The sequence below is a fragment of the Brassica napus genome, chromosome C6 (assembly GCF_020379485.1).
Source record: "Brassica napus cultivar Da-Ae chromosome C6, Da-Ae, whole genome shotgun sequence".
NCBI classification, from domain to species: domain Eukaryota; kingdom Viridiplantae; phylum Streptophyta; class Magnoliopsida; order Brassicales; family Brassicaceae; genus Brassica; species Brassica napus.
This window is the reverse complement of record NC_063449.1, coordinates 13,677,938-13,705,011: the sequence shown is the minus strand read 5'-3', so window position 1 is coordinate 13,705,011 and position 27,074 is coordinate 13,677,938. Positions and strand designations below refer to the sequence as shown.

At 40.0% G+C, this 27,074-nt stretch overlaps 4 protein-coding genes, 1 non-coding gene and 1 pseudogene across 5 annotated transcripts; 4 read left to right on the top strand and 2 right to left on the bottom strand.

The window, feature by feature from the left end:
• Window positions 1-1,332: 1,332 nt before the first annotated feature.
• Window positions 1,333-2,346, bottom strand: LOC106365859. The gene is made up of 2 exons (XM_013805369.1): window positions 2,014-2,346; window positions 1,333-1,947 (listed from the first exon to the last, which is right to left on the bottom strand). Exons 1-2 carry the CDS (start codon window positions 2,344-2,346, stop codon window positions 1,333-1,335), a joined length of 948 nt encoding a protein of 315 aa, XP_013660823.1.
• Window positions 2,347-6,352: 4,006 nt separating this feature from the next.
• Window positions 6,353-6,458, top strand: LOC125589419. The gene has a single exon (XR_007325611.1). It is a non-coding gene; the product is annotated as a small nucleolar RNA R71 (small nucleolar RNA).
• A 3,838-nt stretch (window positions 6,459-10,296) lies between these two features.
• On the bottom strand, window positions 10,297-14,661 carry LOC106365839 (annotated as a pseudogene).
• Window positions 14,662-19,215: 4,554 nt separating this feature from the next.
• LOC125588349 (uncharacterized mitochondrial protein AtMg00810-like) lies at window positions 19,216-21,533 on the top strand. The gene is made up of 3 exons (XM_048759656.1): window positions 19,216-19,313; window positions 19,394-19,787; window positions 21,516-21,533. Exons 1-3 carry the CDS (start codon window positions 19,216-19,218, stop codon window positions 21,531-21,533), a joined length of 510 nt encoding a protein of 169 aa, XP_048615613.1.
• Window positions 21,534-22,887: 1,354 nt separating this feature from the next.
• BNAC06G08300D (protein yae1) lies at window positions 22,888-25,064 on the top strand. Its single transcript, XM_013784845.3, has 5 exons — window positions 22,888-23,082; window positions 23,160-23,219; window positions 24,038-24,159; window positions 24,245-24,366; window positions 24,444-25,064. Exons 1-5 carry the CDS (start codon window positions 23,067-23,069, stop codon window positions 24,733-24,735), a joined length of 612 nt encoding a protein of 203 aa, XP_013640299.1. The 5' UTR covers window positions 22,888-23,066; the 3' UTR covers window positions 24,736-25,064.
• On the top strand, window positions 24,809-26,090 carry LOC106365831. Its single transcript, XM_013805338.1, has 2 exons — window positions 24,809-24,821; window positions 25,480-26,090. Exons 1-2 carry the CDS (start codon window positions 24,809-24,811, stop codon window positions 26,088-26,090), a joined length of 624 nt encoding a protein of 207 aa, XP_013660792.1.
• The last annotated feature ends 984 nt before the right edge of the window (window positions 26,091-27,074 follow it).

Below are 27,074 nucleotides of genomic sequence, written 5' to 3'. Positions count from 1 at the left end.
AATCTCGTTGAGCTTGTCAAGCGAGAAAGAGCAGAACTTGCTGTCGGCCATGAACGAGAAGTAACAGTTCTCATATGTAGGCTTGGAGGGGTCGTCGTACCCGATGTGAGCTGTAGCGAGCACTTGCCGAACGAGGTCCGGTAGAGCTCGTGTGTTCGGTAGCAAAGAGGAGAAATCCCCATGGCGTGGAGTGTTTTGAACACGTCAGTATCGAGCCCAAGGGAGACAAGGGTGTCCGCGTGACCGAAGCGAGTGGGCAGGATCTCGATGTTACGGAGCGAGTTGTACCATTTCGCAGACTCCTTATCCCATCCCTCACAGTTGAAGTTGAGGAGCATCGGGTCGTCGATATTGATTGGCTGACCCTCTTGGTCCTATCGCGGCCATGGGTATGAAGCCGGAGCCTTGTGGTTTGGAGGCGGCACGTAGTTTTCGTGGGTGATCTTTTGGGTTTTAACCGACTTTTGCTTGGTCTGTGGAGGCATCTGCAAAAGATAAGAAGCGGTTGTGGATTAGTACCGTTCGTGGGTTGTCTAGAAAAGCATGGAATCGTACCTATTCTCAAATAAATTCAAATCCATTCAGTTTCGAAACAACCCAACTATAACATTAAGAACGATGACCCGTGATTGACTTAAACTTAAACCATTCAGCGAATCAATCGACAAACTCAAGTGAAATCTCATTATCTAGGCGCACGAACAATAGGATTTTTATTTCCAATTCACAGTCAACTCCCAAAACAAGGCGGTTCATATTCTTTTCAGTTTCTATTTTTCTACCATTCTAGCAACCTAGGATGTGATATCAATTGATAGTGCGAGAGGAAGAAAAGAGAGAGAGAGAGCAACAAATCGCGATTTGCATGCGCGGTTGTGGGAGATGTCGATCTGTTACCTTGCTTGGTTGAGAGAGGTGACTGCAAAAACTGAATGAACTCGAAAATCCAAAGAGTTAGAATCAAAAGCTTGACAATCGATTGAGAGTTCAAAGAATTTGGCTTAGGGTTCTATCCTCAAGGGAGATGAGTTTGTGGCTAGTGGGGGCTAAGTGGGAAAGTGGGGTGGGTTAGCCTTAAATAGGCAAACCCTAACCGCTTCCTCTTCTTTTTTTTTTTTTTTGATTCGAAGACTTACATGGGGGAACAGTTGTTCTCCAGCGAGAATGGTCTACGGATTGATCCTCCGGGAAACTTCGGTTTTCTTTTTCCTAGAACAAATTTCAAAACAAACTACAGAAAAATTTGAAAAGAAAAACATATTTACACTTACCAGTGGGTTGCCTCCCACCAAGCGCTCGATTTAAGTCATTAGCTTGACTTTGGGTAGCCAATTAGGCTGTGGAGGGATCGCATAAGGGAATTTCTTCACCTTCTGTGATTGTTGTTTCAGCAAGGTATGGCTTGAGGCGCTGTCCATTAACAACGGACTCTCTCCCATTAGGGTCCATCAACACAACTGCTCCATATGGTCGGACCTCCTTGATAGTAAACGGGCTAGACCATCTGGACTTCAACTTCCCAGGGAACAGCTTCAGCTTGGAGTTGAAAAGCAAGACTCGATCATTCGGTTCAAAGCTTCCGCTGATGATCCGCTTGTCATGATATGCCTTGGTCTTTTCCTTGTAGATTTTTGTGCTCTCATAAGCCAGGTGCCTGATCTCTTCGAGCTCTTGAATCTGGATGGAACGCCTCTCCTTGGCCGATTTGATATCAAAGTTGAGCAGTTTGACAGCCCATGCTGCCTTGTACTCTAGTTCCACTGGGAGATGACACGCCTTGGCATAGACCAGGTGATATGGAGTGGTTCCGAGTGGCGTCTTGTAAGTTGTTTTGTAAGCCCATAGTGCATCATCTAATTTAAGAGATCGATCCTTGCGTGTAGTTCCGACTATTTTCTGCATGATTCTCTTGATCTCTCTATTAGACACTTCCACTTGGCCACTTGTCTGCGGATGATATGCGGTTGCAACCTTATGCTTGACACCGTTCTACTTCAAGAGGCCTTTGAAAACCTTGTTGATGAAGTGGGTCCCTCCATCGCTTATGACCACTCTAGGTACTCCAAACCTTGAAAAGATTATAGTTTTGAACATCTTGGTCACAACACGTGCGTCAATAGTGGGGCTGGCGATTGCTTCTACCCACTTTGAGACATAGTCCACCGTGACTAGAATGTACTCGTTCTTGTACGAAGGTGGGAATGGTCCCATGAAATCAATTCCCCAACAGTCGAACACCTCAATCTCAAGTATGAAATTCTGAGGCATCTTGTTCCTCTTGCTGATGTTCCCCTGTCTTTGGCACGAGTTGCACATGGAGATGAAAGCTTGAGCATCACAGAACATTGTGGGCCACCAGAAACCGGCTTGCAAGACCTTGGAGATTGTCTTGAATGCTGCGAAGTGTCCGGCATAGGAGGAACCATGGCAGTGATGGAGGATCCCTGGAATCTCAATTTCTGGAATGCATCGTCGGAACACTCCATCCTTGCAGTGTCAATACAGGAACGGTTCATCCTATAAGTAGAGTTTTGCATCCCCAGAAACTTACTCTTCTCATTACCAGTAAACTCAACTGGTTCTTTCTCCGCAGCTAAAAAATTAGCTATCTCGACAAACCAAGGTAGGTGGGAATATATCTTCTTGATCGCTCCTGGTCTGTGGAACAGTCTGCGGAACAGTCGGCGGAACAGTCTACGGCAAGGGTATCCAGTCTGTTCTCGTCATACAGACCAATCGCGTAGACTTATTCTTCTGGTAGACTGTCATCGAGAGCAGTCTTTTCGTCGATCTTCATTCTTGACAGATGATCTGCGACTCCATTCTCAATCCCCTTCTTATCCTTGATCTCAAGATCGAATTCCTGGAGTAGAAGGATTCATCTGAGCAGGCGTGGTTTGGCGTCTTTCTTTGTCAGCAAGTACCTCAGAGCCGCGTGATTCGTGTGCACTCACTTTAGAACCTACTAGGTAGGACCTAAATTTCTCGAAGGCATAGACAATGGCTAAAAGCTCCTTCTCGATTGTGGCATATCGGCATTGGGCTTCATCCATTATCCTGCTCGCGTAGTAGATCACATGCAGTTTCTTATCTTTTCGCTGTCCCAGCACTGTTCCCACTGCGAAATCACTCGCATCTGTCATGATCTCGAAAGGTAAGTCCCAGTCTGGAGGCTGAACGACTGGTGCACTTATCAAGGCTCCATTTATAGTATGGAAAGCAGTCAAGCAATCGCTATCAAACTCGAACTTGGTGTCCTTGCAGAGCAGTCTAGTGAGCGGTCTTGCGATCATTGAGAAGTCCTTGATGAACCTCCTGTAGAAACCGACAGGCCCCACGAAGCTTCGGATTCCCTTGACTGATGTTGGTGGTTGCAGGCTCATCATCACCTAGATATTTGCCTTATCAACCTCGATTTCCTTCTTGGAGATCTTGTGTCCGAGAAAAATCCCATCTTTGACCATGAAGTGGCACTTCTCCGAGTTGAGCACCAGATCTTTCTCCTCGCATCACTGCAACACCCTGCACAAGTTTTTCAAACAAGCAGAAAAGGAGCTTCCATAGACACAAAAGTCATCCATGAAAACTTCCATTATGTCCTCAATTAGATCAGTAAAAATAGGCATTATACAACGTTGAAAGGTTGCAGGAGCATGCACAAGCCGAATGACATTCTCCTTTAGGCAAACGTGTTGTATGGGCATGTGAACGTTGTCTTCTCCTGATCATCTGGGTGTATGGGAATCTGAAAGAAACTTAAATAATCATCTAAAAAGCCGTAGTATGGGTGGTTAGCCAATCTTTCAAGCATTTGATCAATGAAAGGGAGTGGAAAGTGATCCTTGCGAGTCGCAACATTCAATTTGCAAAAATTAATGCACATGCGATGTCCAGTTACAATTCGAGTAGAGATCAATTCATTGTTTTCATTTGTTATGACAGTTATTCCACCTTTCTTAGGAACTACATGAACAGGGCTAACCCAGTTGCTATCAGAGATGGCATAGATCACACCAGCCTCTAGAAGTTTTATTATCTCTTTCTTTACAGCATCTTTAAGATTTGGACTTAACCTCCTCTGATGTTCTATATAAGTCATTGATTCATCTTCTAGATGTATCCTATGCATGAAAAGATCAGGTGAAATGCCATCAATGTTAGCTAGAGAGTATCCTAATGTCTTACGGTACTTTCTTAGCTCACACAAAAGTTTAGTGGTTTCCACATTGTTCAGCTCAGAGTTCACAATAACAGGATAGGTGGAATTTGGTCCCAAGAATGCGTACCTGAGCCCCGTAGGGAGGGATTTGAGCTCGATCTTTGGAGCTTTCAGTTCGCTCCATGGATCGGTGAGTTGCATGTTCGGCTTTGTAGCACTTTTCGAAGCGGCTGCTTCGGTTGCACTACTCTGATTGCTCTCGTCTTGCTCCCCAAGACTTAGATAAGCGACCATCTTTTCCATGCTTCTGGCAGAGTCAAGCATCTTGTCGTACCCATCCGCGTCCACGCTCATAACATTGTGCTCAGTCTCAGCTCGGGTTAGAGCCAGTTCGATTGGGTCATCGATCAAGATTTCCTCAATCATCCCCTCTTGAGGAGATAATGCCTGATCTTCACCTTCAACTGTGGAAGTCTGTGTGTCTATCATCGGTTTCTTCAGCAGTTTATTCATCTCAAACTTCCTCGCGATATCTCCCAGGTGAAGATCAATCCTCCCTTGTCGAACATCAATAATCGCACCAGCAGTGCACAAGAAAGGACTATCCATGATGAGTGGATCTCTTGGTTTTTCTTCAACCTCGAGAACCACAAAATCTGCCGGAACAAAGGTGTTGCCCACTCGGACATGGAGATCTTCCAGAATACCCACCAGTGACTTTACTGATCTGTCCGTGAACACCAGGGAGATTCTTGTCGGTTTGAAGTCTGTGAAACCCAGTCGTTTTGCCACGGAGTAAGGCATGAGGTTGACACTGGAACCCAGATTGCATAGAGAACAAGCGAACACTGTTTTCCAATTTGTATCGAGAGAACAAACTTGCCTGGATCATCCAATTTCTTAATCGGCATGTTCTGAAGTACTGTTGTGCACTCCTTTGAAACCAACAATAGCTCACTGTCCCCAGTGATCTTGCCAAAGATCAAACCTTTCATTAAACTGTTTCATAGAAGGTATCATATGTATCGCATCCATCAGAGGTAACTTGATAGTTAGATCCTCTAGCATCTTTTACACTTTGTCTCCTCTCGATCCTTGCGAGATGTCTTTGCTGGAATAGGGTATGGAACCTTAGAGGTGTATTCGCGCGAAGGAACATGCTCGACAGGTGTAGCCACAGGGGTTGGATCAGTCTCAGCACACTGTTCCGGTTCCTCGTCAGATAAAGGGGGTGCTTCAGATTGTGGTTGCTCACCCTCCTTTTGCTTGCCCTTATCCGCCTCTGATAACTTCTTAGGGACTGCATCCAGTAGTGTTCTTCCAGTCCTTAGTGGTACGATACTGCATTCCTTAAGATTCTTATCGGTCTTTCCAGGCATAGTACCTTGTTGTCTCTTGATGCTCTTGGCTGTCTGCGCGATCTGAACGTCCATCTAACGCATATGGCTGGCTACATTATCGTATTTCGTACTCAGGTCATTGAACATATGATTCATCCTGGAGTTGATGTCCGTGGTGACTTGATTTAACGCTTTCCCTTGAATTTGCTGACGCTGGAGCAACTGCTGCATCATCGTCGCTAGACCCTTCATCTCGTCTTGCGTAGAAGTCGTTGGCGAAGAAGCAGTTTGTTGAGCAGTCTGCTGCTTTTGGTTCTGGAACTGGTTATGCTGTGCCTGGCTCAGGACATATGTTCTTCCTTCGTACGGTTTCTGATAGTCGATGTTCTATCCTGGACTGTTCTGCGCGTTATCAACCGGTTTGTCCGTCCTAGGATACACAAAGAGGTGAGGGTTGTTCCTAACATTGGGGTTCGGGTGGTAGTTCTTGTACTGCCATCCTTGTCCATTCACGTAGCCCACTTCTTGCTGATCATCCATGGTATTGTCCCCTTCAGATGTGGCGTCTGAAACATTGTTCTCTGATGCCGCTTCCTCCATGATGAACACTTGGCTCTGATTGCCCTTCAGAAGATGGTCAACCTTTGCCGCCAGATCGTCTGTGCTATTTACACTCTTGGACAGATCGTTTTCCTTATTCTTGTTGAGTGAGCTTGACTCCATATTTTTGATCAGTGCGAACGCGCCTGGTGTTGTTTGGGTCATGAAATCTCCATTGCTCGAGGAATCAAGAGCATTGCGAAACTCATAGCTCACTCCATCATAGAACACTTCCAGTATGTAGTCATCCTCAAACCCATAGTGAGGGCATTCCCTTCGGTACTCCTTGTAACGCTCCCAAGCATCATAGAAAGGCTCGTCGGTCTTTTGCTTAACTTGGAGATTTTATGCCTCAGAGCTGCGGTTTTCGTCTTCAGTTAGAAGTGACTTAGGAACGCTGCTCTGACTTGTTCCCATGTAGTGAGTGTACCGGTTGGGAGCGAGGCAAGCCAGCGAGCTGCTTTCCCATCAAGAGAGAATGAGAACATGGTGCATTTGACGTAGTCTGGTTGCACTCCATTTGCGCGAGAGAAGTTGCAGACTCTCTCAAAGTTTTCGATGTGATCCAAAGGAATTTCAGCTGCGAGGCCGTTGAACATCTTTTTCTGCACCAGGCCAATTAAAGCAGGCTTGATCTCATAATCCTGTCGAGTGCAGGCAGGGGGTTGATGGTGGAGCTAGTGGTAGGGAAGTTCCGCGAAAGATTCCGCTCTCTTTTTGGAGCACCTTGTTGCTCAACTTGCTGAGCAGCGAGTTCAGCCGCTGCTTGGCGAGCAGCTTCCTGTGCGTTGATGGTCTGCTACATCTGCTGCATCTGTTGTTGCATGAGCGCCATTGCAGCAGTGAGATCATCCTAGCCTCCGTGATCATCCATTCTGATGTTAGTAGGCCGCGGTTGTTGACGGTTCTGTCTTTCTAATCTTGCGAGCTCTTCCTTACTTAGCGTGAATAATGGTCCTTGTGCGTTGCTCTGAGTATGTCTACTGGTCATGCACCTGGATCATTGGCTGAAACAAAGAGAGGAAAGCAAGTTAGATATTTTAGACTAAGTATAGAACTGAAAAATAGAGGTAAGTATCTGGTCTCCGTCGCAACGGCGCCAAAACTTGATACCCTAAAACTGAACCTTTTCTACTGTCAAGTTAACAGTAGTAATTGTAGTATTTGAGATTCAATCCAGAGGACCAGTTTACACTTTATTCTTATGAGTTTTCTACTTAGCTAAAACTAAAAGTGGGGTTTGAATTTTGGTGGTAACGTGCAAGTAAAGTAAATGATTGCAAAGAGTAAATTCGATATTAAAAAGAAGCCAATCTAGGGTTTCTCATCGGGTGTTGATGCTTAACCAAACATTTATTCAAGCACGATGTAACACAGTCTAGAACACGGATCACTCAAGTAGAACAACCCATTGTCGTGGTGCTGCTCCCTTTGCGGTTCGATCTTGACGCCTAAACTATCGTTTGGATCAAGGATAAGCCACAAGCAATAGAGATCAAGTCAGCTAGGTTCACCGATCACTCTAGTATCTACTTTCTCTGACTAGAGATGCACGGCTCATTCACTCAATATCAAGTAATCCCCTACACGGTTAATGAACAGATTCAACCTAAGATCTAGCAGTAAGTGATCAGGTTATAACTAGCATTGAGAACAGAGATGAACAAAGACACAATATAGTCGCTTATTTATGTTTAGCTTAGCGATCAACACCCTAGAACCCTAGATGAGCTAGGCGACTACTCAGCCATAACACAAGATGAACAAGACATGATAACTGAATAATACTGCATATAAATCTCAAGAGAAATCAATAGGGTTCAAGATAATCTTCTCGGTGAAGAAGAGAAGCCGTCTCCCTTACAATAGCAAATCAATAATCGTCTTAGTCTCCTTGTAAAAACTAGCGTAAAACAAAATAAAGATAAGGATGACTTTTTATATGGAGGCGCCATCGACTTCAGAGGAGAGAATAAGTGATTAGGGCAAATCTTTGAAAGATATGGAAATTTCCATAAATGTCGGGAACAATCGTCCGGTTGTCCCTAGTGGAATCAAGCGTTAGACTGCTCCGCTCGATTGTTCCGCCGAGAAAGACTCCAATTCTTGCTCTTTTCTTCACGCTTCTTTCTTCAGCTCTTTAGTCTACTCCAGACCTGAAATGACTCTAAAAGAACTAAACTAAACACCATATATCAGTAATCATATTATAATAAATTTTTATATGTAATATAGAAAATATAGATATTGATGTAGATATATATTTCTGAAAGTAATGTTTTGATCAAACAACACATACATTTAAAAACTGAAAAAAAAGTATTAGCCTTATTGATTAATAGCGTGAGTTTATTCAGCATAATATATACATTGACAGTTATCTAATTGTATTATGACTAAGGTTGAACGAAGAATGTGGCGAATGCGATTCTTTGTGGATTATAATATAATTGTGTACAATTTGTCTAAATTCATTCAAAAAACACATAGTAAAACAAAAAATGAAGCACATTCTTCTTTGTTATTTTGTTCATCACATAAGCTAAGTAATCGGGAATCTCTAAATTAATATGCTTGGAAAGTATGTGATAAACAAATAAAAAATTATTTTATACTTTAAAAAAATATAAGAAAACCATGTCAACAGAAAACATGTATAATATAAAGTGTGTATATTATTGATGTTGGTTAAATAGCATTCAAATTTCAACTGAATCGAACCGAAATCAGTAACACACATTCTGTCTTTTTATGGTTAGAATGGAAGAAAAAAATCTAACTTTAACATGATACACAGATATAGGATAATGAAAAATTAGGCAAGAATAATTATTTTGTTTGTTAATAAAAAAGAAAAATAAATGCAGAAAACTTGATTACCAAACGAATTTATATATCAAATATTTTTTCTTCCTACACAATTTCTTAGAACTTAAATTAGGAAATTTATATTGAAGATTAAGAAAAAACTTTGGCACCAAGGAATGAATTGCCTAATTGTTTTCATAGTTTAGGAAAAGGCTAATAATGATTTTTCGTAGTAGTTAATGCTTCAAATTAACCTAATTTTTATCATATATAAAGTATTGGTTGCAAACAAAGAATAACATCATCAAGTACTTGAAGAAAATATTGATTGCAAACAAAAAAAAAACTAATTTCTGTAGTGTTAATGTGGCTCATAATAAACCATATTTCAAATTATAAGTCTAACCCAATTTGTAGTCTTTTTTAATATTTTAATTTTTCATTTTATGTTGTAAAAATAAATAAAAAACTGATATTTTGAAAATTAGAGTAACTTCAAAATCGAAAAATATATAAATCTAAGTTAGTAAAAGAAAATATCAAACGTATCGACCTATCATAAATTTTAAGTTTTGATCCACAATTTCGATCAAAAAATTTATCGGTTCAACGTATAGGTGATTATATAAACAATCCAAAATTGTATATATATAAAAAAAATTGTGATCATATAAAATCATATATTTGTCAATATACCATATCTTTTATATTTTAACTATATAACTTACGCATTTCTTATCTTAGTTCAATGTTATAATACCGGTTTGAGCCATGGACTATTATTCATATGATTACACACGTTGAACCAATACATAGCTTAAGGCAATCATATAAGATTTGAATACGGCCCAAAAGATTTCACTATAGTTTTCTCTTATGCTTAAAGAAAATGATTTAAAATTAACAGAAAGGTTTTAAATGAGTATCAAAACTTTTCTTGAAGAAACCCACTAATTTAAGAAATGATGTGAACTATATCCATCATGATTTGAAAGGCTTCACAATGTGTAAATAAATTATTTAATTAATGGGTTACATTATTTTTGCTTTAAAAGTTTACTTGGAAAACCAGTCAGTTTAGTTCGATAGCCGTGCTTGCATTTATAGGAATAGATTATTAGATTGTATTATTAATATTAAACAATATATGCTTCCTAATATTTTCGATATACTTTAGGAAGTTCTGAATATATTTCTGTAATCAAATCATTTAAATTTTTTGTAGAAATGATACACATAAATTATAGAAACCAATTTAAGAAACTATAATATTCTATTGTTTCCTAACAGTGTCACAAAATTTTTGTGTCGTAAATATTCTTAAGCTATCATCATTACAAACCTAGGGACTAATAAACAACTATCATTATCGGGTTTACGGGACTAATAAAGATTATTTTGACATACACATTTCAATCAAATAATAGAAGAGAAGGCATATATGCTCACGGTAACGTAACCCAAGATTGGATAAAAGATTTTTATCTAAACTTTTAACAATAACTAGGGGCATAGCCCCCGCGCTATCGGATACGTTGTTTGATGAGTTGTGTAGTGTTGTGTATAGGTTGTTGTAGTTTTTTTTTTAACTTTTGATTTTCCGTGTTATTTATTATGGTGATGAATGGAACATCGGATATTACACAGTTTGATTAAGGTGATATAAGAATGACCAGCGAATTCATATTTGTTGATATTTTATTATCTTATTTTCGTAATGATTTGATGGACATTAACATTATTAGCGCTTCCATGTTCAAAAGATGAAATTTAAGGGATTGGTTAGTGTTTAGTGTTTACTTAGGTAGTTGTTAGTATATAAATCAAATAGCGTAAAAAATGTATAATATTCGGATTTAAAAATTTAACAATTTATACGAACAATAAATTAATTTTTTTATTTTATCCAAAATTAACTTCAAAAATATAGAATTAACTTCATGAAGCCATGAATTACAATATGATGTGGACAATGAGTGAAGACGTTATTAGTCACATATTCTAAACAGAAGGTTACATATTTTTAAGTATATATACTGAAATAACTTTTCATTATCAAGAATCAAAGTAGAAAGCCCATGAATTCGCCATGTCTAAGATAAAAAACGATTTGTTTCAAAGCTAAGAATATGGTAATGAATTAATGAGTTGGTGCGAGGTTCGTGATGTTCATACCTTCTCATCTTAAAGTAAGAGGATGATACCCATGATGTTACGTGAATCTCAGAAACGGAGATGACGACCACTAATCTCCTTTGAAATTTGGCAAGGGCGAATATCGTCAATTTGCATCGGTCAGAAATAGCATCACCGCATATGTAATCATTTTAGAACAGAAAGATAATAACATCAACGTGGAGATGGACAGAATGAGACAATCAGATGTTGGTATCTCTTTTGGGGGCTCGTTTTTTAAAGTGGTTCATCTGATTTTGGTTATGATCGCTTGAGATTTTGACGTAATCAGTATATAAGAAATCAAGAGAGATGGGAGACGATGAGTTGAGTGGAAAAAAAAGGCATATTGAGAAGACAACAAACAACTATAAAGACTAAGTGGTAAACCAAAATAGAAAAGGGTATTGTTTCAAACGTTAAAAAAAAAAAGACAGGTCATGCATAAGTTTGCAGAAACTCTAAAAACTGACGACAACTAACAATTTACACCTGACAACAACAGACCGGCAAACACTCAGCATGAAACACTTCAGTCTTGATGAGGAAAACTGAAGGAGACAGCACAAGTTTCCAAGGATGGATCCTACTTGCCCCCAAGAGATGGGAACTGAGCAGTATCTCCAATGGCAGGCGCAGCTTCACTACGGTAACCATCAAATCCACCACCAGAAGCACCTTCCCCATCACGACCACCACGTCCCCTTCCACGACCACCACGACCTCCTCCTCGGTAGTAGTTCTCACCCTCACCTGGTTTCAAAAACTCGTTGATGTTCACAGCCTGTAAACCACAGAACACATCCATAAGCAAACTTATTGACTTTTACAAACTCATTCATTCAGACAACAATGTAAACCTTCTTTGCGTTTGTCCTTATCCGAACCCTGGGAGATAGATCAAATGCAAGGTTCAGAACCGGTTAAGAGTGTTTCTAGTCGACAAGACTGGGAGATAATATGTCTTACCAACTTGATGAAAATTTCATCGAGACTTCTTCTTGTTTGAGAGTTTTTGCATTGATTCAAACACTTTAGTATCAACTTTCCTTTCAGAGGTGTTCTGAGACTGAAGGGCTTTTCTCTTCTCCTCAAGTATTTTTCTCATACTCATCCAGAGTCATTGCCTACCAAACCACAAGCCAATAAGCATTGAAGGATAATAAAGAAAAAAGCTGAGACAAGAGTAAGTTCAGTTCCATGTCCTAATCTAGCAACCTAGCATCTCTCTTAACTCATCTGCTTACCTTTTCTTCAGACTCTTTCTGCTCCTCCACTTCAGCAGTGTTCTCCTTGTTAGCATCAGCAGCAACCTCATCACCAGCAAGCTTCTCAGTCTCAACACCAGCAACTTCTTCAGTCTACCTAAAATAGACACCAGAGCTTCTTTTTTAATTCAATTTCACAATCACTACTATGAGATAAAACATCAGAAAATGCTTACACAACAACAACTCCTTCTCCTGGAGTTCCCCAATTTCCACAACCAGCTTCTTCGCTTTTGATGTCACCCCTTCACCAAAACTTAAAGCTTAATGCAACAACAACAAAAAAAATTGAATGAGGTTAGGACAGACTCTCTGCCAGTTCCACTATGACGCTCGAATGTCCTTCGAGGACGTTCACCGTCACCAGCTTCACCACGTCGACCACCACCACAACGAGCACCGCCATATACACTACGTTTCTAATAGAGAGGCTTTGAAACGCCTGCTTCCTCAGAGGGCTTACTGTTACCATCACCGCCTCTAAAATCACGGTTGTAACCACCACGACCACAGCTAAATCCACCGTCTCCACCACCAAGTCCACCGCCACGTGGAGCATCACTCCTAGCCTCTCTCACTAATCAACATCATTAAAAAAACAATCAGATACCACGAATGGAATCAAATAGACACGAAAGTTTAATAAATTGCTAATCGTGTTATGCGAATCTCACCAGGTTGAGCAAGCTGCCTCGACGGAGCAGATGACTTAGCAGAGACGGCGGAAACAGGTGCAGGTTTCTTAGGATTATCTGCAGCGATGGAAACGGCGATCTGGCTCGGATCCTCAGCGCCGTCATCCAACAGATCAAAAGGGTTCAAAGTTGCCATATCTTCAAATCAATCGAATTAATTACAACCCTTGTTTTTTTTCCTAACCAAAATTATCACACAGACAGAACACAACTGATGACTGATTACATCAGTTGGTGAGAGAAATCTATAATTGCAGCGAAGGTGTAACGTTTCATATTTGGAGGGTTTTTGCGAGGAGACGTACATGAACCTTATCAACACCTAAATTTACTACTGAAATAAATCTGTTGAGATTCAATAAACAATTAGATTTAGTTTTGTGTGTCGGCTTCAGGATAGATCTCCATCACAGCTACATCAGTTTTGTGTATCGGCTTCAGGATAGATCTCCATCACGGGCTCGCCGAGGAAGACCCCGCCGGTTCGCCTAAGCTATAAAAAAATCAAAAATTAGATTCGAAACAAAAAAAACTCAGATTTGGACAAGAAATAACGTACAGATTCAATAGCGGCATCGATCTTAGCCTTAGATCGCTTGGTAGAGCGTAGAGATGATGAAGACACAGTTCAGGAGATGAAGAAGAAGAACAGAAACGCTTGGAAGCGAAGAGCTACGTCTCGTCTCAACTATATCTCAGGAAATCTAAAATATCGGAGAAACTTTATGTAAATGTGGGACCCACAAACATAAAGGAGTTGCTGACGTGTCACAAAGATTCAAGACCCTCAGAGGAAGCCGAGGGGTAAGAGCTTCCGACCTTCATAAATATATATTAGGTTCGGCCATCAATGTACAAAGGTATCAGTTAGCTTAGTGGTATAAATGTTGGTGTTTATATCTCAATAACCCGGGTTCGAGCCATGGGTTTGACACTTTTTCACACTTTTTAAAAGTGGGATCCACAAAACGATGACGTGGCGCGCTGAGAAATGAGCAAAAACTGATCTATTATAATATAGATTATCAATGCTAGCAATTCACCACCATTAACGGAATAGAGTGTTGTGATTTCAGTTTGAAACAGTTTATCCACGAGATTTTTGTAGGCAATGAACACCTCGCGAACTTGGGATTTTATGGTGAGTGGGTGCATCCAAGTATATTTGGTGTAATGGTCAACAAGAACTAGGCAGTATTTATGGTTTTCAATCGAGGTTATGGGAGAACTCCAGACATGGGAGAATATGATTTGTAAAGGACGAGATGAGGTTAATAGGACATCGGAGAAGATTGTGAGAAAGGCAGTTTATGACTCTTATTAATAGGACAATGGGTGCAAGACAAATGTTTCTGAGTAGAAGATGACAAAGGTAATTGAAACTGAGAAATAATAGAACTTAAAATAGAAGAAGATGAATGTCCTAAGTGGGCATGCCATTGCGTACTGCTGGTTTTTTGTGAGGGTGGAGCGAAAAGAGAATGGATGGTGGATGGGGTCACTGGCCACTTGTAGAGATCGTTTTTAGCGTCCTTGGCATAATGGTATCATCGTGCCAAGAAAATGAGCGGGGAAAAATTCCACAGACACTTGGTTAGAGTTACATAAATGATAAATGGTAACATATATATTAAGTTTTTATTGATTTTGGGAACACAGAGAATATTGGTTAAATATAAAGGTCAAAGTTTTGAAGGTATTAAGGAAGAACCAGTGTGCGAGATTGCAAGACTAGACCCATTTCCTATGAGTACTTCATCGTTTCCAAAATATGGCTGATGGAGAGACATATTTGCGAGATAACTTGTGATGTGGTTAGTTGCCTCGCTGTCCGATAACCAGTTGTTGGCCGTGAACTGAGATGCCATAGCCACATTTGCTCTTGGCTGCCAAGGTGTAAATGGACTGCATACATCATAAACGTTGTGGTTTTGCTGAGCTTGAGTACACTTGAGGGCACTATGACCTTGAGTTCCACATAGTTGGCATCTCCCGAGGTGTGGACGAGGCTGATATGTATCATGTTGATTGTTGTTTTTCTGCCAATTGTTGTTATTTTTGTTGTTGTTTCAGTTTGTAAACTTCCTGTTGTTGGGGTTGGAGCCACGCTAGTTGTTGTTGGTGTTGGAACCTCGATGTGTGGCTATGTTTTATGAGACAGGATGAATCGTTTGTTGTAGAGTAGCGGATTGTAGTTTTGCTTCATGGTTGAGCAGCCTCTCATGAATCTTTGTGAGAGAATGAGTTGTGTCTTTATTCTCAATTTGATCAGCCACATTTTTGTAGTCTTCAGGAAGACCAATGACAAACTCCATGTTGACATGAGGCAATAAGAAGAGGAGATGAATCAGTAAAAGTCGGTTTAGACAAGTGTTCAAGATGACTTGTGTATCAAGACCTTCGGCTTAGACAAGTGTTCAATATGACTTGTATATCAAGGCTGTCCGTACAACCTAGGAGCCCTAACGTGACTTACAAGTAAAGGAAGAGGAGAGTTGTGAAAAATATCAACTAGAAACACTCTTCTTAACTTATCTGAGGAAAGAAAACGTTGGGGAACTAGTCACGTGAAGAACCAAGGTCTTGGGAAGACAGACAGCCGTTGGGACATGTCACAGTCAGCCTGGCGCGCCTGCACAAGTCAGTTTGGACACTAGTCACATTGTTTATTCTTATTGTAGGATTCTCTTTGTTTAGTATTTTCCTAGGATCTCTACTTGTCTATTTAAGTGTTGTATCCAGAACCTAAAATGTATTAAGGAAATATGTTCCTCGTTATTCTCATGTCTCTCTCTTTCTAAGTTCAAAATACTCTCTCTCTCTCTTCCGGATTCTACTTGTTTTACTTTGATTCTCCTCTGTTCTTGATTCTATACTCTAAATACACCCTCTTATCTTTATAAAACTATATGGTATCAGAGCAACAAAGCTCTTGAACCTACTTTCAACTTCCGTAAAAGCTATACTCTGTTCTTGTTGTTCTTATTTCTCCAAGATTCACTATCTTGTAACAAGTGAAAGATGGAGAACAACAAGCCTGCCAAAATACCAGTGACTCTAAAGGGAATGAACTACTCCCTATGGTCAAAGATTGGTGAAAACAGCCCTTAAAGGAAGAGGATTATGGAGCCATGTCTCAACTGAAGCAGCCCCAAAGCAGATCCTTCAAGGAGAAGATGGAAAAGAGACAGTGGTGACTGATGAAGACAAATGGTCTCAAGAAGACCAGATGGTGCTCTCTCTCCTCCACAGCTCTCTAGATCCGGCCATCTTGGAGTCTTTAATATATTGTGAGACTACCAAAGAATTATGGGAGACTCTCTACAAAGTTTATGGAAATATTTCCAACCTAACTCGAGTTTTTGAAGTAAAGAGGGCCATCAATGCTCTTAGCCAGGCAGACATGGAGTTTCAAGCTCACTTTGGCAAGTTCAGGTCCCTTTGGGCTGAGCTTGAGATGCTCAGGCCCCACACAGTTGATCCCAAAGTCCTGAGTGAAAGGCGTGAAGAGGATAAGGTCTTTCCTCCTCCAACCTTGAACCCAACTTAAAATGACCTTATTAAGCACATACTCAGATCAAACAACCTCCCTACACTAGATGAGGTATGTGCGCAAATCCAAAAGGAGGAAGGGTCATTAGCAAACAAAAGGGTGTACAAACAAGATGATAGGAAGGTCCTAATCTGTTATCACTGCAAGAAGAAAAGCCACATGAAGGACAAGTGCTGGATACTTCATCCCCATCTTAAGCCAAACAAGTTTAGAGAGCCACACCCTCAGTTCATGGACGCTAAAGCTCACTTCTCAAATGATGGAGTAGAACCGGCAACTCCACCAACTCCAAGCTCCAATGCTGGTATGGGAGGAGCCTCGGCATCAACATCAGCTTACTCTGCGGCCAGGAACCATCCAGATTAGACCATCAAGCGATCTGACTTAGAGACTCTCATCAAGGCCTTGAAAGAAAACTCTGATAACCCTAGAACCCTTGGTTCCTCTCTTAATGCCTCTCACATTGTTGGTAGCTCTATGAATATTTTAAAATCAGCTAGACCATTAGTAATAGATTCTGGTGCATCACATCATATGATTAGTGATTTAAACCTGATTAAAAACATAGAACCAACTCTAGGAAATGTGATGATAGCAAATGGAGATAAAATCCCATTAAAAGAAGTAGGTGAACTTAAGCTATTTAACAAATTATCTAAGGCCTTTTACATGCCCACTTTTGCTTCAAACTTACTGTCTGTTAAAAAGGTAACTACTGATCTGAATTGTCATGTTACCTTCACTCCTAATGATGTGTATTTTCAAGATATTGAGACTAGTAGGTTGCTTGGCAAATGTATAACCAAGGTAGACTTGTACTTGATTGAGAACACACTGCCAGCTGCTGATTCATCTTATGCTTTTAAGTCTATTTCTGAATTCCCTAAAGATGTAATATGGCATGCTAGATTAGGACATCCTCATTCTCGTGCCTTGAACATCCTGTTGCCTAGTGTTTCTTTTAAAAGTGATTGTGAGGCTTGTATTCTAGGAAAACATTGTAAAAGTGTATTTCCTAAATCAATGACCATCTATGATAAATGCTTTGATCTAATACATTCTGATGTGTGGACTGCACCTTGTACATCTAGAGAACAACATAGATATTTTGTGACATTTATAGATGAAAAATCTAAGTACACATGGATCACTTTGTTGCAATCTAAAGATAGGGTGCTAGAAGCTTTTAAAAACTTTCAGAACTATATCACTAACCATTTCAATGTTAAGATCAAGATTCTTAGATCAGATAATGGAGGTGAATATACTAGCACAACCTTCTAACAACATCTAGTCACACATGGAATCATCCATCAAACTAGTTGCCCTTACACTCCACAACAAAATGGTGTGGCAGAGAGAAAGAATAGACACTTAATGGAGGTTGCCAGGAGCATCATGTTCCACACTAATGTACCTAAGCGATTTTGAGGGGATGCAGTTGTAACTGCCACTTACCTGATCAACCGGACACCCACAAGGGTCCTCCTAGATGCCACTCCATATGAGGTATTGAACAAAACTAAACCATCTATAGATCATCTGCGTGTGTCTGGGTGTGTGTGCTTTGTGTTGGTTCCAGGCGAGTTAAGAAACAAGTTGGAAGCCAGAAGCACAAAGGCAATGTTTATTGGATATTCAACACATCAGAAAGGCTACAAGTGCTATGTACCTGAGACTCGGAGAGTTCTGGTATCCAGAGATGTTAAGTTCATAGAATCAAGAGGCTACTATGGTGAGCAGAGTTGGAGTGAACTCAAGGACCTGTCCCAATCCGCCTCTGATAGAGCAAGCAACCTGAGAGTGATTCTAGAAAGGCTCGGCATCAACATGCCAAAGGAACCTGAGAAAACCATGGAGACTCTAACTCGTGATATAGAAGCTGAGAAAGATATTGAAGTCACTCATCCTGATCATGAGGGGGGCAATGGAACTGGTACTGGTACTGATGTGAATCAAACTGGCGCACAAACAAAGGCTGAAGAGAACTCAGTAGCTCATGATCAAGATGAGATGCCATCAGGAGGATCAGAGACTCTTGCACAAGTAGGCAAGCCTAGTAATGGAGTAGAACCTGATCAGATACAACTAGTAAGAAGGAGTACAAGAATCAAGAGACCGGCCTCAGAATGGCGAGCCTACTTCAATGCTGAAGTTGTAGCTCATCCAACAAGTGCAGTATGCTCTCTTGCTCAATATCCAGAAGAACACCAAGTCTTTATTGGAGAATTGGATCAAGAATACATCCCAAAGACATATGAAGAAGCTATGCAAGATGAGGAGTGGAGAGAGTGTTGGAGATGAGATTGGAGCCATGATCATGAATGATACATGGTTTGAAACTCAGCTTCCCAAGGGCAAGAAAGCTGTGACAAGCCGCTTGTTATATACTATTAAGTATCTAGCCAATGGAAAACCAGAAAGGAAGAAGACAAGGTTAGTGGCAAGAGGATACACTCAGGTGTATGGAGAGGATTATCTGGATACCTTTGCACCAGTAGCCAAGTTACACACCATAAGAATCCTCCTATCACTTGCTATCAATCTAGAGTGGGATCTAAGGCAGATGGATGTGAAGAATGCCTTTCTCCAAGGAGAGTTGGATGATGAAGTATACATGAGGCCACCTCCTGGCCTAGAGAACATAGTTAAACCAGGGAATGTGCTAAGGCTAAAGAAGGCAATATATGGCTTGAAGCAATCTCCAAGAGCCTGGTACCATAAGCTAAGGACAACACTCAATGGGAGAGGTTTTGTCAAATAGAAGCTGATCACTCCCTCTTTACTCTAACCAGCCAGCAAGGTATTGTAGTCATCTTGGTATATGTTGATGATATTATCATCACTGGTAGCAACAAGGAAGGTATCATCTCAACTAAAACTTTTCTTAAAAATGCCTTTGATATTAAGGATTTGGGAGAATTAAAGTACTTCCTAGGGATTGAAATATGTCGATCTAAAGAGGAGCTCTTCTTATCCCAAAGGAAGTACACACTTGACATTTTAAATGAGGCAGGAAACCTTGGAAGTAGACAAGCCAAGACACCATTGGAAGAAGGCTACAAGGTACTGCGAGAAGGGGAGTATGAAGCCACTCCTTTTGAAGATGTCAAGAAGTATAAAAGAGTGGTTGGGAAGCTCATATACCTTACAATCACTCGCCCAGATGTTTGCTTTGCTGTGAATCAAGTTAGCCAACACATGCAAGCACCTAAGGTTCATCACTGGAACATAGTCGAGAGGATCTTGAGATACTTGAGAGAGGCTCCTGGTCAAGGAGTATGGATGGCGTGTAACAAGTGTACTGAAGTTGTGGGATATTGTGATGCTGATTGGGCTGGAGACAGAGTTGATAGGAGATCAACAACCGGTTAATGCACCTTTATTGGAGGGAACCTAGTCACTTAGAAGACTAAGAAGCAGAAGGTAGTCTCTTGCTCAAGTGTTGAGGCAGAATACCGATCTATGAGGAAGCTCACTAGTGAACTCATATGGATCAAGGGACTGCTAAAGGACTTGGGTATTGAGATCACCACACCTATGACTATGCACTGTGATAACCAGGCAGAAATACACATTGCCTCCAACTCTGTCTTTCATGAGAGAACAAAACACATAGAAGTGAACTGTCACAAGGTGAGACAAGCGGTGGAGCAGCAAGTCATTCTTCCATGCTACATAAGAAGTGGAGATCAACTGGCTGACATCTTTACCAAGGCAGCCAACATCAAGGTTTGTGAGTTCATTCATCCTAAGCTTGGACTCATAGACCTCTCTTGTCACTGATCCTCTTCCCATGAAGTGTTCTACTCTTTTTCCTTACTTGGTTTTTATCCCAAGTGGTTTTTTCAAGTAAAGGTTTTAATGAGGGAATGCTTCATGGAATCCAAACTTGACCAGTCCTTATGGTCAAGTTTGAGGGGGAGTGTTGACATGAAGCAATAAGAAGAGGAGATGAATCAGTAAGAGTCGGTTTAGACAAGTGTTCAAGATGACTTGTGTATCAAGACCTTCGGCTTAGACATGTGTTCAAGATGACTTGTGTATCAAGGCTGTCTGTACAACCTAGGAGCCCCAACGTGACTTACAAGTAAAGGAAGAGGAGAGTTGTGCAAAATATCAACTAGAAACACTCTCCTTAACTTATCTGAGGAAAGGAAACGTTGGGGAGCCAGTCACGTGAAGAACCAAGGTCTTGGGAGGACAGACAGCCGTTGGGACATGTCACAGTCAGCCTGGCGCGCCTGCACAAGTCAGTTTGGACACTAGTCACATTGTTTATTCTTATTGTGGGATTCTCTTTGTTTTAGTATTTTCCTAGGATCTCTACTTGTCTATTTAAGTGTTGTATCCAGAACCTAAAATGTATTAAGGAAATATGTTCCTCATTATTCTCATGTCTCACTCTCTCTAAGTTCAAAATACTCTCTCTCTCCCGTATTCTACTTGTTCTTTGATTCTCCTCTGTTCTTGATTCTCTACTCTAAATACACCCTCTTATCTTTATAAAACTATACTCCACTTGATCTTCAGTATCTTAAGGCTTACAAAAAATCATGAGTTGGTCAAACCTTGTGATGAGTCCCTGCATATACTCATCAAAAGTCTTATTTCTCTTCTTCCAGTCTTTAACATGTTGTCTCAGTTGTTTGATGTGACCACATGTGGGTTTAGCATACATAGCCGCCAGTGTTTTCCAGATTTGGTACGCTGTTGTGGCTCGTGATAGCAGTGGTTGGATGGTTGTTGAAATGGATCAAAGGAGAGCACTGAATACAAGTTTTTCTTGTTTGTACAGCACATGGACTTGTCTGCTCCACATCAAATTGTGTGTGCTAGTGAGTTTCGTCACATTAGTCATGTTGACGCTCAAAAATATTTTGTTAATGATAACGATGGTCTCTTTTGTTTATATAGGGGATGAAGCCATTTTGAGTGTTGTTTAGAGGAGGCAAAAAAAAAAGAATATAATTTTTAGATATGGTGACTCTGATACCATATAGGTTTAATGATTTGATTCATTAGATAGAGACTTGTATGACTAGGATATTGAGAAACTTGTATGACTAGGATATTGAGAAACTCGGGAGATGTCAACTAGGTGGACGATCAACTACGCACAACCTTATATATAGACTAGGATATTGAGAAACTCTAATTACAATTAAACCTTTAAGTATAGCATATATTTCCTTGTATGTCTATATTAACCAAAAAAAAAAACACTTTTGGATAGGTTATCTTATAATATATATAGCTGAAATAAGAATATATTCGAATATGAACTAAGAATATTTTTGAAAACTTTGAGGAATACCAAATTCTTATCTTTCGAGGTTAATTAATATTATGGTTGGGTATTTAAAACGGTTTAAAAAAAATCTGTTTACTTATTAAGATAACATAACAAACAACATCGCTAGGTAGGGCTTGGCAAAAAACCCGGATCCGAAGAACCGAACCGAACCCGATCCGAAAAAGTAGTACCAAACCTGAACCGAAATTGATTAAATATTCGAACGGGTTCAAAATTTTGGTATCTAAAGAACCGAACCCGACCCGAACCGAAATATCTCGGGTACCCGAATGTAACCGAAATATATTTATATACCTAAATATATTACTTATTTTTAGATTTATAATGACTAAAATATATTCAAAACACCAAAATGCTTGAAATATCTATTGATTTTCTATCCAAATATTTAAATCAAACCAATTTATATGTTAATTTTAAGTATTTTGACATGTATTATACAAATTTATATGTAATATATTATTTTGATTTATAGATTTTGAGAAATTTTAAGCATATAATGAATATTAAAATTTTAAAAATAATTTAAATGGGTTATCTGAACCCGAACCGAACCCGCAAAGATCCGAATCGAACCCAAACCGGAATTTAGAAATACCCGAATGGAGCTGAAATCTTTAAACCTAAAAACCCGAAACCTGAAAACCCGATCCGAACCCGAATGGGTACCCGAACATTCACCCCTATCCCTAGGTTTCAGAACTTAAATAAACAATGGATGAAGTTCAAAATTCTGAAACTTATATAACAATAATCAATGATTTATACACATTTTAATATATAATAAATTTTAGATGAAATTTATTTATTATGTATCCAAATCTGTTTTTTAAGGCAACATCGGTATCGAAATCTACATTTTTCATTCTGAATTCAAAAGTTTGAATGTTGAGATTGATTTTTACGTAATTGAAAATGGTAGAGAATTGAATTATAAGCCCACAGTTTTCAAATCCAAATTAAATTAACCGAAAACAAAACGACTGGGTTTGAGCCTCATAGTCATCACATCATAAGACATAGGCAACTGGGTGGGGTGAGGGGTAGAAAAAAGTAAAGTGAAAAAAGTCCGAAAATCTCTAAACTAGTAGTGGCCGTCGAAGTCTCTCCGTTCTCTGACGTCTTTTGGGTCAAACTTCGCTGTAGAACGGATGGAGCCGCCTGAAGGTTGTGATAACTAATAATAATACCAGTTTTATGATTTTAAATAAAAGCTTTGTGTTTTGTTTGTTACGATTACACAGATGACAAGTCTAATTTCGCCAAAGAGCTTTACGGAGAAGGTTTGCAGCTTTCGAAACCTGGTGAGAATCTTACCTTCATATATATGTTAGATGCAATTGAAGTGTCTTGTCTCTTGCTCTGTACCTGACAATGCTTTTTTTTTGTGGCTAAAATATATGTTGTCATAGTTTAGTAAGATTTCAGTTTGGCCTCACTGAGAATAATTTCTTGTTCTATTACTGGATGATTCGTATCCTCATGTTTGTTTTGACGTGATCCTGTCACACACTTACGGAAGTCGGTGTCTTCTCAGTTCCTGCCATCTGTTCTAGTTTACACATGCACTTTTTGTTTGCTATTACTATTCTCCTTGCAACCTATGCTCAGTTATAGGTATTGTTATACTGATCACATTAGATTTTGTTTGCCAATGCTGTTCCTGCCATCCGGGTCTACGGATGAAGATGCTTTTGTGTTCCGAAAACTTCAAAACCTTAGTGTGAACATGGATATATTACTGTACTGTTGTGCTAGATATGCTCAGATGATAATAGAATTGCTAAAAGCAGCCTGTAAATGATCAGCTTTTGTTCTTTTATCAAACATGTGCTGCAGTTTCACATAGGTGATGGTACTAAGTTGACGCCAAGGCATTTATGTTCAGTTTGAAACCCTATTCATTAATGGATTCTTTGTAGATTTTTTTTTCACTCTCACGGTATACAATAAAGTGTGTCATGTTTCTGAAACCCATCTGCTCATGAGTTCTTTGTTGTCTTGCTGTGTTCTTAGCTGGATCCTCTTTTCTTGGATTCTTTTGTGAGCTAAGTAGATTTCATGATATGATTAGAGCAGGCAGGCATTAACTTAAACGCATCGCTAATGTTCGTTCGTTTAGGTAATGATGATCACAATCTTGAGGGTTTAGACGGATCCTTCTTTGGAAGTTCAGATGATGAACCAAGTGAAGTTTACTCAATGAACAAGGAGACGGAGAAGATACGTGACAAATTTCACACGGTACTATTTTCTCTAAATTGAATTTGTTTTGCCTTTATTTACTAAAGAAATGTGATTTGATTTTTGTGCTGATTCGATGTCATAGGTTGGATACCGTGATGGGATTAGTGCTGGGCAAGAAGCTGCTGCGCAGGAAGGTTATAACGTTGGATACAGGGAATCAGTTCTTGCTGGCTACAAGTTTGGTATTGTTAGAGGTGTTTCCAGGTAATTAATAGATTAGCTTTTTTTCCCGGCTGTGAAGCATATCGAGTAGTAGTCTAATACATATTCTGTTTTTGAAGTGCGATAGCTTTCCTCCCAGATGAGCTCAGAGAAAAGCTGATCGATGAACAAGAAACTAAATACAAGTTTCGTAAATTACACGATTCTGTGCATGCTCTCTCAACTGAAGCCGCAATGAAAGTGTTTTATGGCACTCTGACTACAAAGCAGGTGGAAGACAAGAGTGGAGAAGAAGGGTCTGACTCTAGTCTTGCTTCTGTTACTTCCACAACTGACTTGGCAAGCTATGTAAGTGAGCTAAGCTCTCTTCTTGACAAATCTCCTAAGATTGAAGTTAGATTGGACACATAGACCAAGAGAAGCATGGAGAAGAAGGCTTGACTTTTTGGTCCTGGTTCTGGTGCTGCAACCGACTTGGGGAGCTATGTTGCAAGATGGTGAGCATATAACTTCTTTGGTAGTTTGGATCGTCCCAATATTTAATGAACACGAGTATACCACTAAACAATAATATTATCCTTTTATGCATAGCATTCTTTCGGAAGAAACACTTCTTTTTTTTTTCTGTCATCATCGGAAGAAACACTTTCCCGGAAGAAAGATTGTATTGCTATTGTGAAATCTTTACCAACAACTGATCATGTCGTTTTGAAAATCAAATAGATGCCCATCTTATCCTAGTGATTTGTTCACCAAATAGAACCTTCCGACCCTCCTCAGTTGTAACCTCTTGTTGCAATAATCTGCATTCAGAGTCGAAGCAACTAAAGTCAATGAGGTCTCAGTACACAACTGTTTCACCAATATAATCCAGAGGCTTCTTTTGTAGAAAAAAATCAGTAAAGAAGTGCTCAGCTTCCTGCTTTATCGATCTGCCTGAGAGGACACCGTTGAACCATCATGAGTGTGTTTTCTTGACTAGTATTATGTGTATCTAGAATCTTAACAACATAGTGGAAAGTCTTATTATCCTCATCATGAGTGTGTATCATGTAACGGTGGAAACCTTAAATCTATTATATTAATTTAGATTCATATTTTTATCTATTGATAAAGTTGTCTTTTAAGTTTGAAATGGTCCATATCTGAGAGCAGCTTCGGTGCAGGATCTTCCTATCAGAGAAGAAAGGGTTAAAGCGTCTGTTAAAGAGGTGGAGAAAGATCCAGTGGCTCAGAGAACGGTGCTTAGATTAGAGCCAGCTCCGATATTGATTTCAGATGTTAACAAAGGAAAGGGTCATGTTTTTGAATATGGTGAAGATGCATCTGCAAGAGAAAGCTTTGATCTAAACAAGAATCCTCCGAAAATGATGGCGGCTGCTATAAAAGCTAATAGGAGCTTCCATGCTTACTCGGACCCTCTGCTTATCAAGGATTATGTTGAAGAAGCCAGGGAATCTAGTTTTGCTTCAATATTTTCTGTCCCTCCAACGGTTTTCAAACCGGGTGCTTCGGTACCTGGTCTTATCGGGATGGCCAGAAATCGCACAGCTGTGAAAAGACGCCCTGACAAAACGGCTAGAAACGTAAAAGCGTTGGTAATCAGTACTGAAGTGAAGAAGCCAATGTTTGCACAAAGAGAAGGGAAGCAACATGTGGGGAACAAGAGAAGAGCAGTTGATTCACAGGAGGAAGAGATGAACACATCTACCCAGGCGAAATGCCTTAAGGTGATCCCAAATGAGAGATCGCCCAAGTCCCAATGAGCATTATGAGCTGGAATTGCCAAGGTTTGGGGCGGCCTCAAAGCTTGACAATTCAACGTCTTCGGGAGATGCGTCAAAAATATTTTCCGGAGATATTGTTCTTAATGGAAACCAAAAATTGTAGAGATGTAGTTGTGGATCTTCAAGTGTGGTTAGGGTATGATAAAGTCTACACTGTGGAACCTAGAGGTCTCAGTTGTGGTTTGACAATCTTTTGGAAGAAAAGTGTAAATATTGCTTTTAAGTATGCAGATAAAAACTTGTTGGATATGTTAATCCAGTTTGGGGAATTCACTTTTTTCTATCTTGTATATATGGTGAGCCCTCGGTTGATGGAAGAAGCCATGTTTGGGAAAGACTCAACAGAATTGGTACGACTAGAAAGGAACCGTGGTGTCTTATTGGTGATTTCAACGAGATCCTGAGCAATGATGAGAAGACTAGTGGTCCGTTGAGGTCGGCTGAGTAGTTTCAGTACTTTGCAGACATGTTGAGTATTTGTGAGATGGAGGAATTGACTAGCAAAAGCGACAAATTTACGTGGGGTGGAATGAGATGGCGTAAATGGATTCAATGTTGTTTGGATCGTTCTTTTGGGGATAAAGTCTGGTTTGAAACTTTTGCTAGCTCAAATCAAAATTTCCTTGTCAAGAGAGGATCAGACCACAGACCAGTCTTGGTTAATTTTATGTCGGTGCACGAGCAATTCAAAGATCAGTTCCGCTTTGATAGAAGATTCACTACAAGAAAACAGCGACATACCAAGGGAAAAAATTGTCGGTATGTCGTCGGAATAACGTTATTCCGACGACATACCGACGAAACAAGTCCTCGGAAATAGCTCCTCGAAAATTCATTTTTCCTCGGAAATCCCTCGGAAATTTCCGACGGAATTCCGAGGAAATGAATTTCCGAGGAAACTCCGAGGACCACCAGTTCGTCGGAAAGGTCCTCGGAATATACCGAGGGAGAACTTCCTCGGGA